Below are 14536 nucleotides of genomic sequence, written 5' to 3' on the forward strand. Positions count from 1 at the left end.
CATTGCTGATGTCCGATGGATCTTGGCTGAAAGCAGAGAATATCAGAAAGATGTTTACCTGTGCTTTATTGACTACACAAAGGCTTTTGACTGTGTGGATCATGATAAGCTATAGACAGCATTATGAAGTATGAGTCTTCTGGAACACTTAACTGTGCTCATGAGGAATCTGTACATGGGCCAAGAGGCAATTGTTCAAACAGAACAAGGGAACACAGAACGGTTTAAAATTAAGAGGGATGTGCAACATCGTATTCTTTCACCATACTTATTCAACCTGAGTTGAATAATCTGCTGAGCAAATAAGTTATATGAAGAAAAACGTGGCATCAGGATTGGAGGAAGACTCATTAACAAACTGTGATATGCAGACAATACAACCTTGCTTGCTGAAAGTGAAGAGAACTTAAAATATTTTCTGATGAATATTAAACACCACACTCATCGGTATGGATTGCATCTCAGTGTATAGAAAACAAAAATCCTTACTAATGGACCAATAAACAGCATTCTTATCAACAGAGAAAAGACTGAAGTTGTCAAGGATTTCATTCTTCTTGGATTAACCATCAACACTCATGGAAGCAGCAGTCAAGAAATCAAACAAAGAGACACAGGATAGTTTTGGTGCTGGGGAGGGGAGCAAATACATAAGAAGGGGCAGGGAATTTGAAGAACAAGGTGGATGGGAGAACAATTAGGCAGGTTTACATGGGCTAAGTGGGACAGAGGTAAATAATGATGTATGTACAACCTTGGAATGACAGGGCTCTGGGATACAGGTATTCAGGCAAGGCTGGAATGGACAAAAGTGAAAAAACAATGTTAAGATTCTTGGCTATCTTTTGAATCTTGGTTTCCCTTGCATACTATTATAAAATGGACACTTGAGGGGGAGAGAAAGGAATAGCCAGAAATATCACCAAAGAAAGCTTGTAAGTCTGTCTTCTGTCTATAACTGATTGGAATACCTAACATGGGGCTACAACATGCCCAGTGAAGGAGGCTTCCTGTGGAGCCTCTGCATTACATAAGACCATAGGTGGAATTCTGAACCCAATCAAGAATCTTCTGAGATGGGAAATTTCCACTTGAAAGGACAAGCAGATCAGCCTGGAGCAGCTAGAAGAACAGAAAATACTTCTTGAAAGAAAGACGGACAGGAAAAATACAAAACAATAACAGCAGTCCACTGATTACTACAAGAACAAGCAAGTTGCTCGCTCAGGAGACATCAAGGCAAGTGGTCGGGTCCCCTCAGGACAAACCCCCTTGCAAGAGTAAGACTCAATGGGAATACAGGAGCAGACATGGGCTCTGACTGGTGACCATGTTGGTCACCAATAAGGGGAAGTGAGGGAAAAATAGCAATGAAGCTGCGTGCTAAGTTCTACCATGTTCAACAGACTCCTGTGAACCCGGGTGGAGACCTGGTTGGCCAGCAGTGTGGCAAGACCTGGGGACTCTGGTCCAGAGTCAGTGACATAGCCACAGAGTACTAGAGTGGAGAGTGAAGCATCCAACTGATAAGAAAAGAGGGCATATACACAAAAACACTCAAACTTGCAGATAATACCCACTTGACCTGACTTCAATGGCTGGATGATCAGAGCTCAACCAGAAAAAGAAAGAAGAGGAAAAAAAAGAGTAATCTGATACAACGTGAAGAACTTGGCCTACACCTATGGATGCAGTAGCTCAAAAGAGAGAACAAATCTTTACAGTGATGATCATTCCCACCCCCTCCATACACAGAGTAGACAGGGATGGACAACTTAGACACTGGCTACACAAAATGGGATGCTACAAAGGCACAAAGTGACTGGCTTACAACCTTACAAGAGGGAGCCTAGATCCAGAGGGCACAGAGGAAGGTAGAATCTCCACTGAGTAGTATCCAATCTGTCTGGGCGCGGCTGATGAAAGGAGATGGGGATAGCACTCATGTGGCACAATAGCGAATAAAGGCTATCAGGACTGACTGTGAGGGTTGGAAACGTAAAGATAGACATTTTGTAGCAAAAGGAAGGGAGTGGTTGACTTTGCAGTCCAGGAGCAGAGGTCCCTGGGACCATCAAGGTAGAAGAGCAGAGTGCGGGACCCTACCCAGAGAAATAGGGATGCCAGAGAGTGAGGCAGAGACAATGATGTGGAGAGATGGAATGGCTAGGGACTGTAGACCCAGAGAGGGAGAGGGGCTGTGTGCTGACGACCAGGGTGCAGGCTTGCAGGGTATACCCTTTGGCTGGTTGATGATGCATTGAGGGGACTGTAACCATGGCAATGAAACAATATATGATAGGATGAATGTAAAGCTAATGTTCTCCCATGTAAACTATCACATAATTCACAATAAAACATTTAAAAACAACAACAACAAAAGAAATCAAACAACGTATTGCATTAGGCAAATCTGTTGCACAAGACCTTTTTAAAGTGTTGAAGAGCAAAGATGTCAGCTTGAGGACTAAGGTACGCCTGACCCAAGCCATGATATTTTCAATCACCTCATGCATGCGAAAGATGTACAGTGAGTAAGGAAGACCGTAGAAAAATTGATGCATTTGAGTTATGGTGTTGGAGGAGAATATTTTAAGTGCCATGGGCTGCCAAAAGAACCAACAGATCTGTGTTGGAAGAAGTGCAGCCAGAGTGCTCATTGGAGGCCCAAATGGCTAAACTTCATCTCTCATACTTTGGACATATTGGTAGGAGGGACCAGTCACTGGAGAAGTATATCATGTTTGGTAAGGTGGAGGGTCAGAGAAAAAGAAGAAGACCCCCAGCGAGGTGGAATGGCAAAGTGGCAGCATCAATGGGCTCAAGTGTGGCAACAATTGTGAGGTTGGCCCAGGACCGGGCAGTATTTCATTCTGTTGTGCAAAGGGTTGCAGTGACTTGGTACTGACTCAATGGCACTAGACAACACTAGTTGTCCCTAAGTCTGACATTTGTAACCTGGGGAATTGCCTGTATTTTTTATATACTCCCCCTCTGATTTTAATGTAAGTTACAGAATCACTGCCTGAGTCTCCAAGCCATTTGAGCATCAATTTCAAACTGATCTCCATTATTCTAGAACTATTCTCAGAAATGAACTCTGTATTCTTGGGTTCCTGAGTTTTAACTAAGCTCCTTATCTCACTGCTTACTACTAGAATCCCTTGATTTTTTTTTCTGTTTTCTTCCCTGATTGGAATATCCTAATGACTGCTTTTCCATTCTTAGACTATACACTTAATCATCTGTTTATTCATCTGTAAAAACATTTTTGAACCACACGTGACAGATGAACTCTATCATAGTTGGTCAGCATGAAAGGTCAAGAGTCATTCTTTGAACAATTCTTCTGTTCCTTGGAGTTGGGCAAGTGATCAATACCCAGCCCATAAAAATCTGGCATATGCTTAAATACAGTAATCAGATGAATATCTTTCTAGGCAGAAAAACCACAACTCATTGATGTTTCTGTACAGATCTATTTTCTTTCCCTTCAATACTTTCATGTTCTTTTCATTCATCCCAGTTTCTCAACAACCATCTGTTTATTGAAAAATATTAACTCCAAAGGCCTAAGATAACATTTCTGTTCTTCATTCAGCTTTTTATCTAAAGCCATCATTGAAAATCAATTAACAACGGCAGAAAATATAAACTCCTTAGTAGGGGAAGTCTTTGTCACTCACATCAAAAATGCATGAAAAAAATGGTACCTAACCATTATGTGAAATCATTATTATAAAAGGACTATACACACAGAAGGCATTGCCACGTCCTTATCAAATATTATGAGGTTACTACAGCTAACAACAGTGTCAAGGATTTGTCTGCAACAACAGAACATCGATATCTCAAAACCATCTCCACTGTAAGACTGGGAAAGGGATGGAAAAGCAAATGATTATATTTTACCTTTATAGAAGTCCTCTCCAGTACATTTGCTAATTATTAGTCAATCTGTCTCCTGTTGAAGCTGATGACTACTTGTTAGTATACCACAGCAGTGCCTTCTGAGACTGCTGTAATTGAAGGTTTGCAAGAGCTTTTAATGCTGAGGCACATACTCCAACTTAAGACAGATGTGATAAGCCTTGTTTTTAACAAGACTGAAATAACTAGAAATCTATGATTTGGCTAATTGCAGGCTTCCTGGAAGTATCTGAATAAGGAAAAACTTTGGCCATTCTTTGAAAAGTACCTTCCTTTACTCTAATTGTGTGGCAGTCCAGTTGAAAATGCCTCTCCTCTCAACTTCTCAGAGACCGGAGAAAGCCACCACAAGACCTTTGAGTAAATAGCCGATCTTTAAAAAATACTTAGAGGTAAGAATTATTGTCAAGTCAATGATTGTGGCAGAAAGTATTAGCTTAGCATTGCCTCTAGGAGAGTAGACTCACTGGAGCCAAAGGTTCAAAATCCAGCAGCTGAAACTTAGCTCTTCATCTTTTCAGTGGTGCATAATCACCGTTCCTATAGTTCTCTCCCCGCACATCTTAATACAAAAGCTGTAAAGAAACAGCTTTGGATGATATATGTACTTGCTTTCTTTGACATTGCTTTTTAGACTCAGTAATAGGGTCCATGCTCTGGATCCAAGCTCTACAGGTTGTTACTCGGCCCAGTCTTACCAGTGTATCCTACTCCACGGGGTTAGGAGTCAGAGGGGTCAAAGGAACAGCCCCAATAGATATCCTTATTCTCACCCCTTCTAGGCCAACTCCTTGTACCCAGGACCTTGGAACTTCCTTATCAAATAGCCCTCAGACCACTTCCAGGGCATGACCTGCTATCTTGGATTCATCCTCCTGTTAAGAGGGCAGATCACCAGAGTGTGCATGTCTGGACAGTGGTTTGTGAGGCTGTACATGGAGAGGGGATGTGCAGGTTGGTTGAGGTGTGTTTGATGTCTTTCCAGGTGTAGAAAGGAGTCAAGGTTAGGAAGAAAATGGAGGTGAGTTAAAAGGTGGGATCATCTATCCCTATCTGTGAATTCTTAATACAAATCTAAATTAGCACTAGGCTGTGAACCACAAGGTCAGCAGTTCAAAACTACTAGGCGCTCCTCGGAAACGCTATACAGGGCTGCGATGAGTCACAACTGACTCAATGGCACTTAACAACAACAACTTGATATGTAACATTAAACATTTAGAATCCTGGTTTATTGGCTTCCATATGTAGTCTTTTCTCAGGACCCTCAAGTGTCAGGGTGGGGCCCATTACATGCATCCCCTAAACAACAAACCACAGGCAGCAGGATTATCAAGATTTTCCCAGGCATTCAGTGGCAAATTTCAGAGAACAGGTTGAAGTTTCAGAAAAGGAAATCATTAATACAAGTGTATTAGTATTTCAACTGAAAAGCTTTTTAAAATGCATTTTTCCATTTAGTTCTGTTATTTTCTATTTTTAAATTTCTGTTGTAAGTACCTAATGCCACACATCATAAAAGAGATCTTGAAAGTCTAGACATCAGAAAACATTGCAAAAGATGTTTAAAAAATGAACCACTCCTTAGAGTGGCAATCTAAATGGAGAGGGATAAAAAGGCCCTATTAATGTTGAATGTCACAATGTCTAATATAATCCTTAATGGCTGGTTCAAAATGCTGTCAGCCATTGGAAAAGTAATTCACACATTCATTCATTCAACAAATATCTACTATAATCATTTCATATATGTTAGGAACTCCATCAATGATGGACAAAATGAGAAACAGGTTGACTATAATACTTAGAAATAACAATATAAAGAATCACGTTTTAGAGACTTGTAAGAAGAGAGAATGAGATCAAGAAAGTCTGAGAAGGACAGAACCTTAGGAGAGGGGAGAGAGGCAGGTATGGAGAGAATCGAGGTGGAGGAGAGACAGATCATGTAGGTCCCAAATGTCATAGTAAAGAGTTTGGATTTTATTTCAAATGTGATGGAAAGTTTGAAGAGTTCTGAGCAGAGAAGTGATGTGACCAGATTTATATTTTCCAAGAATCACCGTGGCTGGATATGAAACACTGGCTATAGGGTGCAAGAGGTGATGTGAGAAGGCTGGTTTGTAAGTGACAGCAGCAGTGTCCGAGATAATGGTAGCCACAGAGGCGACAGCAGGCAAGGTGGTGATAAAAGGTATGATTTGAGACATGTTGAAGAAAGAGCTGGAAGGACTTGCTGAAGGATCAGATGCAGGGCGATGACAACAGGGGTTCTGGCTTGAGCTTCGGGGCAAATTGTGGCCCCATTAACTGAACTGTAGGAAAACAAGGGAATACCGAGCTTGCGAAGGAAACTCAAGGGTTCCATTTTGCACACGTAAAGTCTGAGATACCACTTAGATATCCAAGAAAATAGCCTGACAGGACAGGTGAATAGACAAACAAGCTAGAAGTCAGGGGAAATATCAAGACTAGGGATACAATTTATGAGATTATCAGTGGAGAGATGGTATATGAAAACCACAAGACTCAATGAGCTCCCCAAGGCCATTAATAGTGTAGATAGAAAAGGACACAGAGATGAGCATTGAGCTCCAGGTTCTCCATCTAGAGGATGGGAAGAGGAAAAAGAGTCAGCAAAGGAGACTGAGTATATTGCTGGCATGGCAAGAAGAAACCCAGAAGAATATGCTGTCTTGTATTACATAACTGACATTCACAACACAGCAAAGAAGATATTATTAACCTCATTTTATAGAGGAGATGCCAAAGGCTCAGGGAGGTTACACAAGTTGCTAAGAAAGGTTTTAATAAAAAGGGAAAATATTTAATTAAGTTACCAATTGTGCCAAAAACTGACCATACAATGGAAACTCTTATACAAATGTTAGTCTAAAAGTTAAGGGCTTTAAAATGTTTGGTGTGGGAAATGGGTTCAGACAAGAACATTCTTTCACAAGTTTCGACTGAACAGACATACTGCGCAATCCAATCTTGAATCTGAAAATGGTACGACAATTAAGGAACATTAGTTTTTATGTCACTGGAAGGTTATCAGATAAATAAGATTAGCCCAAGGCCCAACCAACAGCCTCCTTGCAAGGCTATCTGTAGGTGAGAGAGAGGATTCTCTGATATCCAGGGAACAACAGTAACTGCTTTGTGAGTTGTGGTAAGGCAAAATACGAAAACAGTGGATTCCATACCTTCACCATTGGGCTTAATTTTTCTATCAAAATGAGCCACCCCTGATAAGTATATATCATTATTAAAACTAAAATTTTATATAGAGGCAAACACCTCTCTATGTTGCTTTCAACTCAGGAATGATCTGTATTTCTTGACCTCTCTTCAGACATAAACTATGAGCTACTTGTTGGTAGGGTACACCTTCCTTGAATGAGAAACCATTTGCCATCTAGCTGCCACTGAATCAATTCTGACACACACCAAGTCTATGGGTGTGAGAGTAGAGCTGTGCTCCTGACGGCTTTCAATGGCTGATTTTTGAAAGCAGATAGCCAGGTCTTTCTTCAGAAGCACTTCTGGGTAGACTTAAACCTCCAACCTTGCAGTTAGTAGTCAGCTGTATATGCCACCTGCACCACCCTTGAACGATCTAGATTTCCTTATTACCCAACATGACCTAATTGAATTATGCCCACTTAGCTGGTGTATATTCAAAGAATATGCATAGTGACTGGAAAGCAGTAGTGGTCTAAGTAAAACATTGTTGTTGTTGTTGTTGTTAAGTGCCGTCGAATCAGTTCCGACCCATAGCGACCCTGTGCAGGGTTTCCGAGGGTGTAAATCCTTACGGGAGTAGAAAGCCTCATCTTTCTCCCGCGGAGCAGCTGGTAGTTTCAAACCGCTGACCTTAAGGTTCGCAGCCCAATTCGTAACCACTATGCTACCAGAGTAAAACATTAGAAAAGAAAAAAGTAAAATGCAATGAAATACTTTAAACCCAGTCCAATGGAAACTGTTTTATATTATCCACTAATCATACATCACCCAATCACATCAATAATCCACAGGTCTATCATACAGGTGAAGGAGCTCCGGTAGCATAGCGGTTACGAATCGGGCTGTGAACCGCAAGGTTAGCAGTATGAAACTACCAGCTGTTCCGCGGGAGAAAGATGAGGCGTTCTGCTCCCGTAAAGATTTACAGCCTCGGGAACCCTGTGCAGGGTCGCTATGAGTCGGAACTGACTCCACGCACAACAACAACAACATCATACAGGTGACTGGCTTAGCTTAAGCACCACCTCAAATAACAATCGATAAACACATGTTGTTGTTGTTAAGTGCCGTGGAGTCAGTTCTGACTCATAGTGACCCTGTATAGATTTCTGAGGAGCAGCTGGTGATATTGAACCACCGACCTTGTGGCTAGCAGTCAAGTACTTATTCTGCAGCATCACGCCAGGACTCCAGTACATTGTAGTCAGTTAATAAGCAGTTCAGTTGTTTTAGAATAAAGACATACTTTTAGAAGTTTTAAGTAAACTCCACTATTTGGGATTACATTTTTATTGCTAATCAAAAATGATTTGGCCAGTACCAAAGGAAGGAAAACAGTATACTGACTTCAAAATGCATACTGACTGACTTTATCAGTTTTTAAAATCCCTTTAGTAACCTAAACTTATACAATTTGATTTTCTTGTCATTGCTTTCCCTATACTATCAAAAACGATGCTTTCTTTACAATTTCAAACTCATCATAAAATTGCTAAAAATCTAAAATTCAATTTGCCACATTACTGCTAATTTGAATAATGGCCGAATAAAGCACAGGAAACACTGAAGCAGCATTGATTTCTAAAACATTTTGCACTTTCCTCCTCCATCCCTGTAAAGTAAAGCTCGGATGCTACGCACAATTACACAAGAAAATCAAGAAAGCCATTACGTTCAGCATTTTGTCATGATCATTGTTACCATGGCAAAAAGTGGGCTTAGTTTAGCACAGCTGCTACGGGCGAGGTCTGCTGGCCTTTTGTAAAGCTGAGTAACAGTATAATGCCAAATTCTGTAGTCTGCCGCTGGTTCTTATTCCAGGACAAGGCTATTGTCCACAGATGCTATGGTCTCATTCCTTTAATGATCTGAACCAATGTCATCTTATTATTGGATCCTTACTGCTAGCTAGTGAGAGAGGCACACAGTTAATCTAAGGAAGTTACCACTTGACCCACCTTCTATTCTGAAGGGAAAATGTATAGTATGAAAACCTGTGGCTGCAACAATAGAAAAAGACAAAAATTTTGACATTTGTATTGTAAATAACAACAGCACTGTGCTGGAAATAGCAAGGTTTGGAAGTGAGAGAGGCAAATGCTGGCACTTGATGACGAACTGTATGGCATACTAATTTCTCTTTGAGCATCAGTTTAGTTATCCATAAAATGGGGATAAAAGTAAGTTTCTTGCCATGGTACGGATTGCCAACTTGTAGTACCAGTCATATGAAGTACCAATCCTAGGCACTCAATGACCATAGCATCTCTCTACTCAAACACTACCCTTCATGATTGCTTCTCTTCCCATGATTTCGAGAATGTTCATAGATACTGGCAGGTACATTTCTTACCTCTTGTTGGAAGGTAAATGATTTTCATCTTACATATTGTAATGATGGTTTCCTCAGGATAAAGTATTTCTTTACGTTCTGACAGTAAGCATAAATTTCACATCAACCGGATAAAAAATTCAGTACTGATAGCATAATTAACACCGTATCCTATTATCCATATTTTCAGTCACACCGATAACATCAAGTATATACTAATTTTGACCTTATCCAGAGTTTTTCAATTTTAAAAAATGAAGCAACATTATGAAACCAGAGAAGTTCAAATTATTGGAAATGAATACATAAATCAAGGCTCTGTATTTACTAGAAACAAAAGCTACAGCATTTTTACCAGCTAAACAAAATATTTTTTCTAATGAGATTTCAGCTGAGTATCGTTTATCTTAAGAGAAAAATAATGGGACCTTACCTATTCCAGTAGCTCCAGAACTGGTCATGCAGGTAGGCGTGGTGGCTACATTCATCACCAAATGAGGCTTTGCTTTCAATCCAGTGAATTATGTGCCCTTCTACAGCTAAGGGACAAAGCATTACTAATATATAGCAAAGAGAAGAGAAGATTGAAAATTCTGAACTCTGCATAGGCCTCTCTCTGTTTTCCATTAATGAGTGGAGGCTTAGCCTTAGTCATCATCTACGGATGTAATTATATATATATATAAACAACTGTTAATTACAAGGAATATTTTATGTTCCTCTTATTTTCATTATCTTCTGCTTCAAAAGTCCTTATCCTAGTTTTGAGACTGTCTGCATAACTTAACAAGTGATGTGTCAAATAGACCACAGTGAATGTGGCTTCTCAATAGAACCATGTTTTATAAATTCCATATTTAAAGAAATGACTTGAAAATGGCAACCGAAATGTCTTCAGGAGACATTTCCATTCCTCAAATATATGTAAAAGTTTTAAGGTAGGGATTTCTTCCGAATCCATCATTTTCTGCTTTTCTAAATAATCTTCTCCAACTATTTTACCCATGTAAATGCAGTATAAAGAAAACCGACTCCAGTCACATTTGCTAACATTAACATATTATTAAAAAATAGGAACTGAATAGAAACATACATCCATTTTCTCCATAAACAAATATGCAACAGAGTTTCAGGACTCACCAACTGGCACTTGTAAGATAAAGTCTGGTGTTTTGTCATAACCCTTTGCTCGGAGCTGATCTTCATCTAGAGGAAGAACAAATACTATTACTTACAACAGTATTCCATTAACAAGACAGCAATATAATTGCTTTTCTTTCTTAAAAGTGTGTAAAAATTACTACTGCAGTCATACATCTCTTATGTGTGCATACATATCTTTCTTATGTATGTCAGAATAAATGAACTTCCTTAACAAACCTGAAGCACAGACATAAAAATGCTTCTTTGTCCCTTCTGCATTTTTATGTCTTTATTATAAACATCATTAATTCAAGCTGTCATACCCTACTTTTTTTTTTTTTTTTTGGTAACAGAAAATACTTAGAATAAAGAAATTTACTTACTGATTGAAAGAAAAAGCATACTTCATTCAGGATGACTATTACTAAAGTTATCAGCCAATGTTGGCAATTTACAGTAAGGCACAAGCAGAGTTACCTGTACAATTATGAAGCAAATGCTTTTATAACGCTACTAAGAAAGTTTAGTTTCAATTAGTAAAACTATGCTTAGATGCAAGTAAGGGATGAGGACAAAGAGATCACAACAGAAAATTAATTACCCTGTTTAATTCCTTTGGAATGCTATTGTTTCTGGTATTTACTAGAGTTTTACAACTAACAATATGTAATTCTGAAAAGCAAACAGGCTTTGTGATTTTTTTTCCTAAGTGTTTTCGATTTCTTGATCCTCTGTAAATACCAATGATCCATTCAGAAGGAAAACACAGGAAGCCTGATAAAGTTGTAGAAAACAAAAACAAAAACCCCAAAACCCAGCAATGTGTTTGGTTTAAAGAAAACACAAAACAACAACAAAAAAAATCCTCCAATATTCTCCAAATGCTGTCCTTGACTTCTAATGGCATTACAATGTGATTTTTGAAATGGGGAGTTCTTCATTAGATTTTGGAGTGACCTGGTCATTCAATTCCAGACATGGCTTTTTGTCTTCACCCAACCTCAACTAATGACCTGACCAAGTAACAAGGAAGGCTGTGTAGTCTCTTAACACCTACTGGGCTGTTGACATTGTCATGCATCCCATTCGCCTTCCAGAATCACCTTTGATTAAAATTAATGGCCCATTCCCAGTGTTGGGTAGCTTATTTCCAATCCATTTGTCAGCCCAAGACATTGGTTTCATGGCTGGTGTTCAGTGTGTTTTAGAACAGTCTTGTGTACATCTTGAAAGGTCAGCATTTTAGGTGTAAATAACTTTTTAATGACAAATTATGTTTAAACTAGATATTTAAGTTAAATATTGTTAAAAGTCATTATACTTAAACATTCCATATTTTGAAGAATGCCAAGATTCAGAAACTCTCCTTCACTGTTGTTTGTTGTAAATTTTGTGCTAACAACTGAGATAATGCACGATGATAAATTTCTAGAGAATCTAGAAAACAGGACTGGAAAATTTTCTATCCTCCAACTGCATTCTGACCTCAACAGGGATGACAGAAAAGGCATTTATTAAAATCAACTCAAGCACCTTGAACTGATGTTTTAGGTAGCTGACGAAAACTTTTAAAAGTTGGGTTGACATTAAAAAAGACCGAATAGTATTTTATTTAAGTGATCTTAGCTAGACCAACCTTTGCAGATGTTAAAATCTGTTTCAGAAAGAATTTATGTTTCTGACAGGAACTCAAAACAAAATTTCAAAGGTCATCAAGCAATCTACAAGTCTACACTAAAATCTGTTTAAAAGGCAGACACTACATTCTTGTCCACTGGACCAAAATTACTAACACAATACCAGTAATTCAAACTACATGACTGACTTAATGTGAAAAGAAAACACAAAAGTTCAACCTCGAAACTTGCACACACACATCACATGACTCTAAGGAACCTTTCTACCTGTCTGGGGTGAACTTTAAAGAACAACCAACACAAACTCATATCCTCCCCATTCATCCTCTTGCTCAGTATGAAGTTGATCTACTTATTATTGTACCTAAAGGATACCTTCTGCATGTCTGTGTATGATACCAGGTTTTTAAATGTTTTTTAGTAGAGTGGTTATACAAAATTGTATTTCCAATATAGCATGTTTTCTCCTTTCTTCAACATACGTATTTCTAAAGCTCTGACTGCCTTCCTTCCACTTCCATCCCTCTGTTTCAACTTTCATATTGTTTCTTTCATCCTGGAATTTCTAAGATAGGAGGAGGGTGCAATTAGGCAAAGTTCAGAGGCATGGTGGCATACGTTTAAGAAGCATCATGTGTGAATAGGTGCTCTTGCTCACATGGTCTCAGCCCCAGAAGTTTCTATCAATGGACGATTTTAACGGTTAGCCCCATTTATCTGGCTTTATTTCTTGGCCTCTGCATTATATTCTTCTCTTGTCTCCTAGACCTTAAAAATCTTGCTACCATTCAACAGTTAGTCAGCTTATTAGATATCAGTTTCAAGTTTGGTTTACATATCAGGTTTCAACTCTGGGATCTTGAGATTTGTATACCTCAGTCATCAGCCTATACTATTCTTTTCTGCTTCCTTTTTAAATTTCTTGGTACTCTTGTGCTTGGATGGGTCTGGCCTCATAACACTGGGCCAGATGCCAATGCTCTGAGGACAGAGAATGTTTATTGCCCTATCCACTCCACTGCCCCACTCTGCCCCCATATTGTTGTTGTTGTTAAGTGTCATTAGGTTAGTGTCGACTCATATTGACCCTGTATAGGGTTTCCAAAGCTTTAAATCTTTGCAGGAACAGAAAGCCTCAATCTTTCTCCCATGGAGAGGCTAGTGGGCTAGAACCTCAAACCTTGTGGTTCACAGTCCAGTGCTTATTGTACGGAGCCACCACACCCTCATTGCACACGTTGTTGTTGTTATGTGCCGTTGAGTCGGTTCCAACTCAGGCGAGCCTGTATGGGATTCCTAAGGAGTGCCTGGTGAGTTTGAACTGCCAACCCTGCGGTTCAATCCAACCTTGCAGTACAGCACATTAACCCACAGTGCCACACCAGGGCACACATGTAGTCGTTAACAAATAACTGAATAAAATACAAGTGCATGTAAAGAAATGTTCTTCTTAGAAGAATCCTACTAGGACCAACTGAAAACTTTTCTGTCTTTACCTCCACGCACATCGACAAGACACAGAATCTCTGAATTTAGCCCTTAGTTTTAGGTTTTATTTGATGACATTCATTCATATCGTTCATTCCTGGTTTCAGCCACCTGCTGTACATGGTATCTTGATTGCAAAGAAAGGGAGGCTTTACTTAAGATTCATATGAAATTTTATCACTTTTTTGTCTGAGCTGTATTATTTTAACAAACATTAGGTTTATCTATTTCTTCAAGTTTTGGTAGAATTCTCCACAAAAAACAGCCTAGGCTTGGTCCATTTCTATGGTTGCTTTCCTATTTTCATTATAGCAACTCATCTACTTAGATTTTCTACCTCTTCCATAGTACATTTTGCTAATCTATATGATGTAACTATTGTTAAGCGCCATTGACTCATAGTGAACCTGTATAGGGTTTCCAAGGAGTGGCTGGTGGATTTGAACTGCCGACCATGCGGTTCAAACTGACATTGCAATCGAGTGCTTATCCTAAAGTACCAAATATTCCTTAAGAATTATACATTTTATTTGAGTTCTTATATTTCTTTGGACATATTGCAGTCAACAATGGTTACTAATGGTTCTTTAAAGTTCCAGGTAGATAACTAGATATTTAAATAACCTTCATTTTTCTTCAAGAACAAATGATGAGCATTCAGACAAAAGTAAGAATATTAGGAAAGGAAAAAAAAAAGTAGAATAACCTTCTAGTATAACTTCGCAAAATAGTTGGAGATCAAAATCTCCAAATCTTGTTG

The 14536-nt window shown here is 39.0% G+C and overlaps 1 protein-coding gene across 1 annotated transcript in view; it reads right to left on the bottom strand.

Annotated features, from left to right (window-relative positions):
* The window catches only part of LOC102835101 (chromosome unknown open reading frame, human C15orf41), a 344430-nt gene that overhangs the window by 116794 nt on the left and 213100 nt on the right, over positions 1-14536 (bottom strand). The window contains exons 9-10 of the mRNA XM_006831797.1: positions 10649-10714; positions 9942-10047 (exon numbers count right to left, since the gene is read on the bottom strand). Coding sequence (XP_006831860.1) covers positions 9942-10047; positions 10649-10714 — 172 coding nt within the window. The remainder of the gene's footprint in view (positions 1-9941; positions 10048-10648; positions 10715-14536) is intronic.

The sequence above is a fragment of the Chrysochloris asiatica genome, unplaced genomic scaffold, assembly GCF_000296735.1.
Source record: "Chrysochloris asiatica unplaced genomic scaffold, ChrAsi1.0 scaffold00004, whole genome shotgun sequence".
Taxonomy (NCBI): Eukaryota; Metazoa; Chordata; class Mammalia; order Afrosoricida; family Chrysochloridae; genus Chrysochloris; species Chrysochloris asiatica.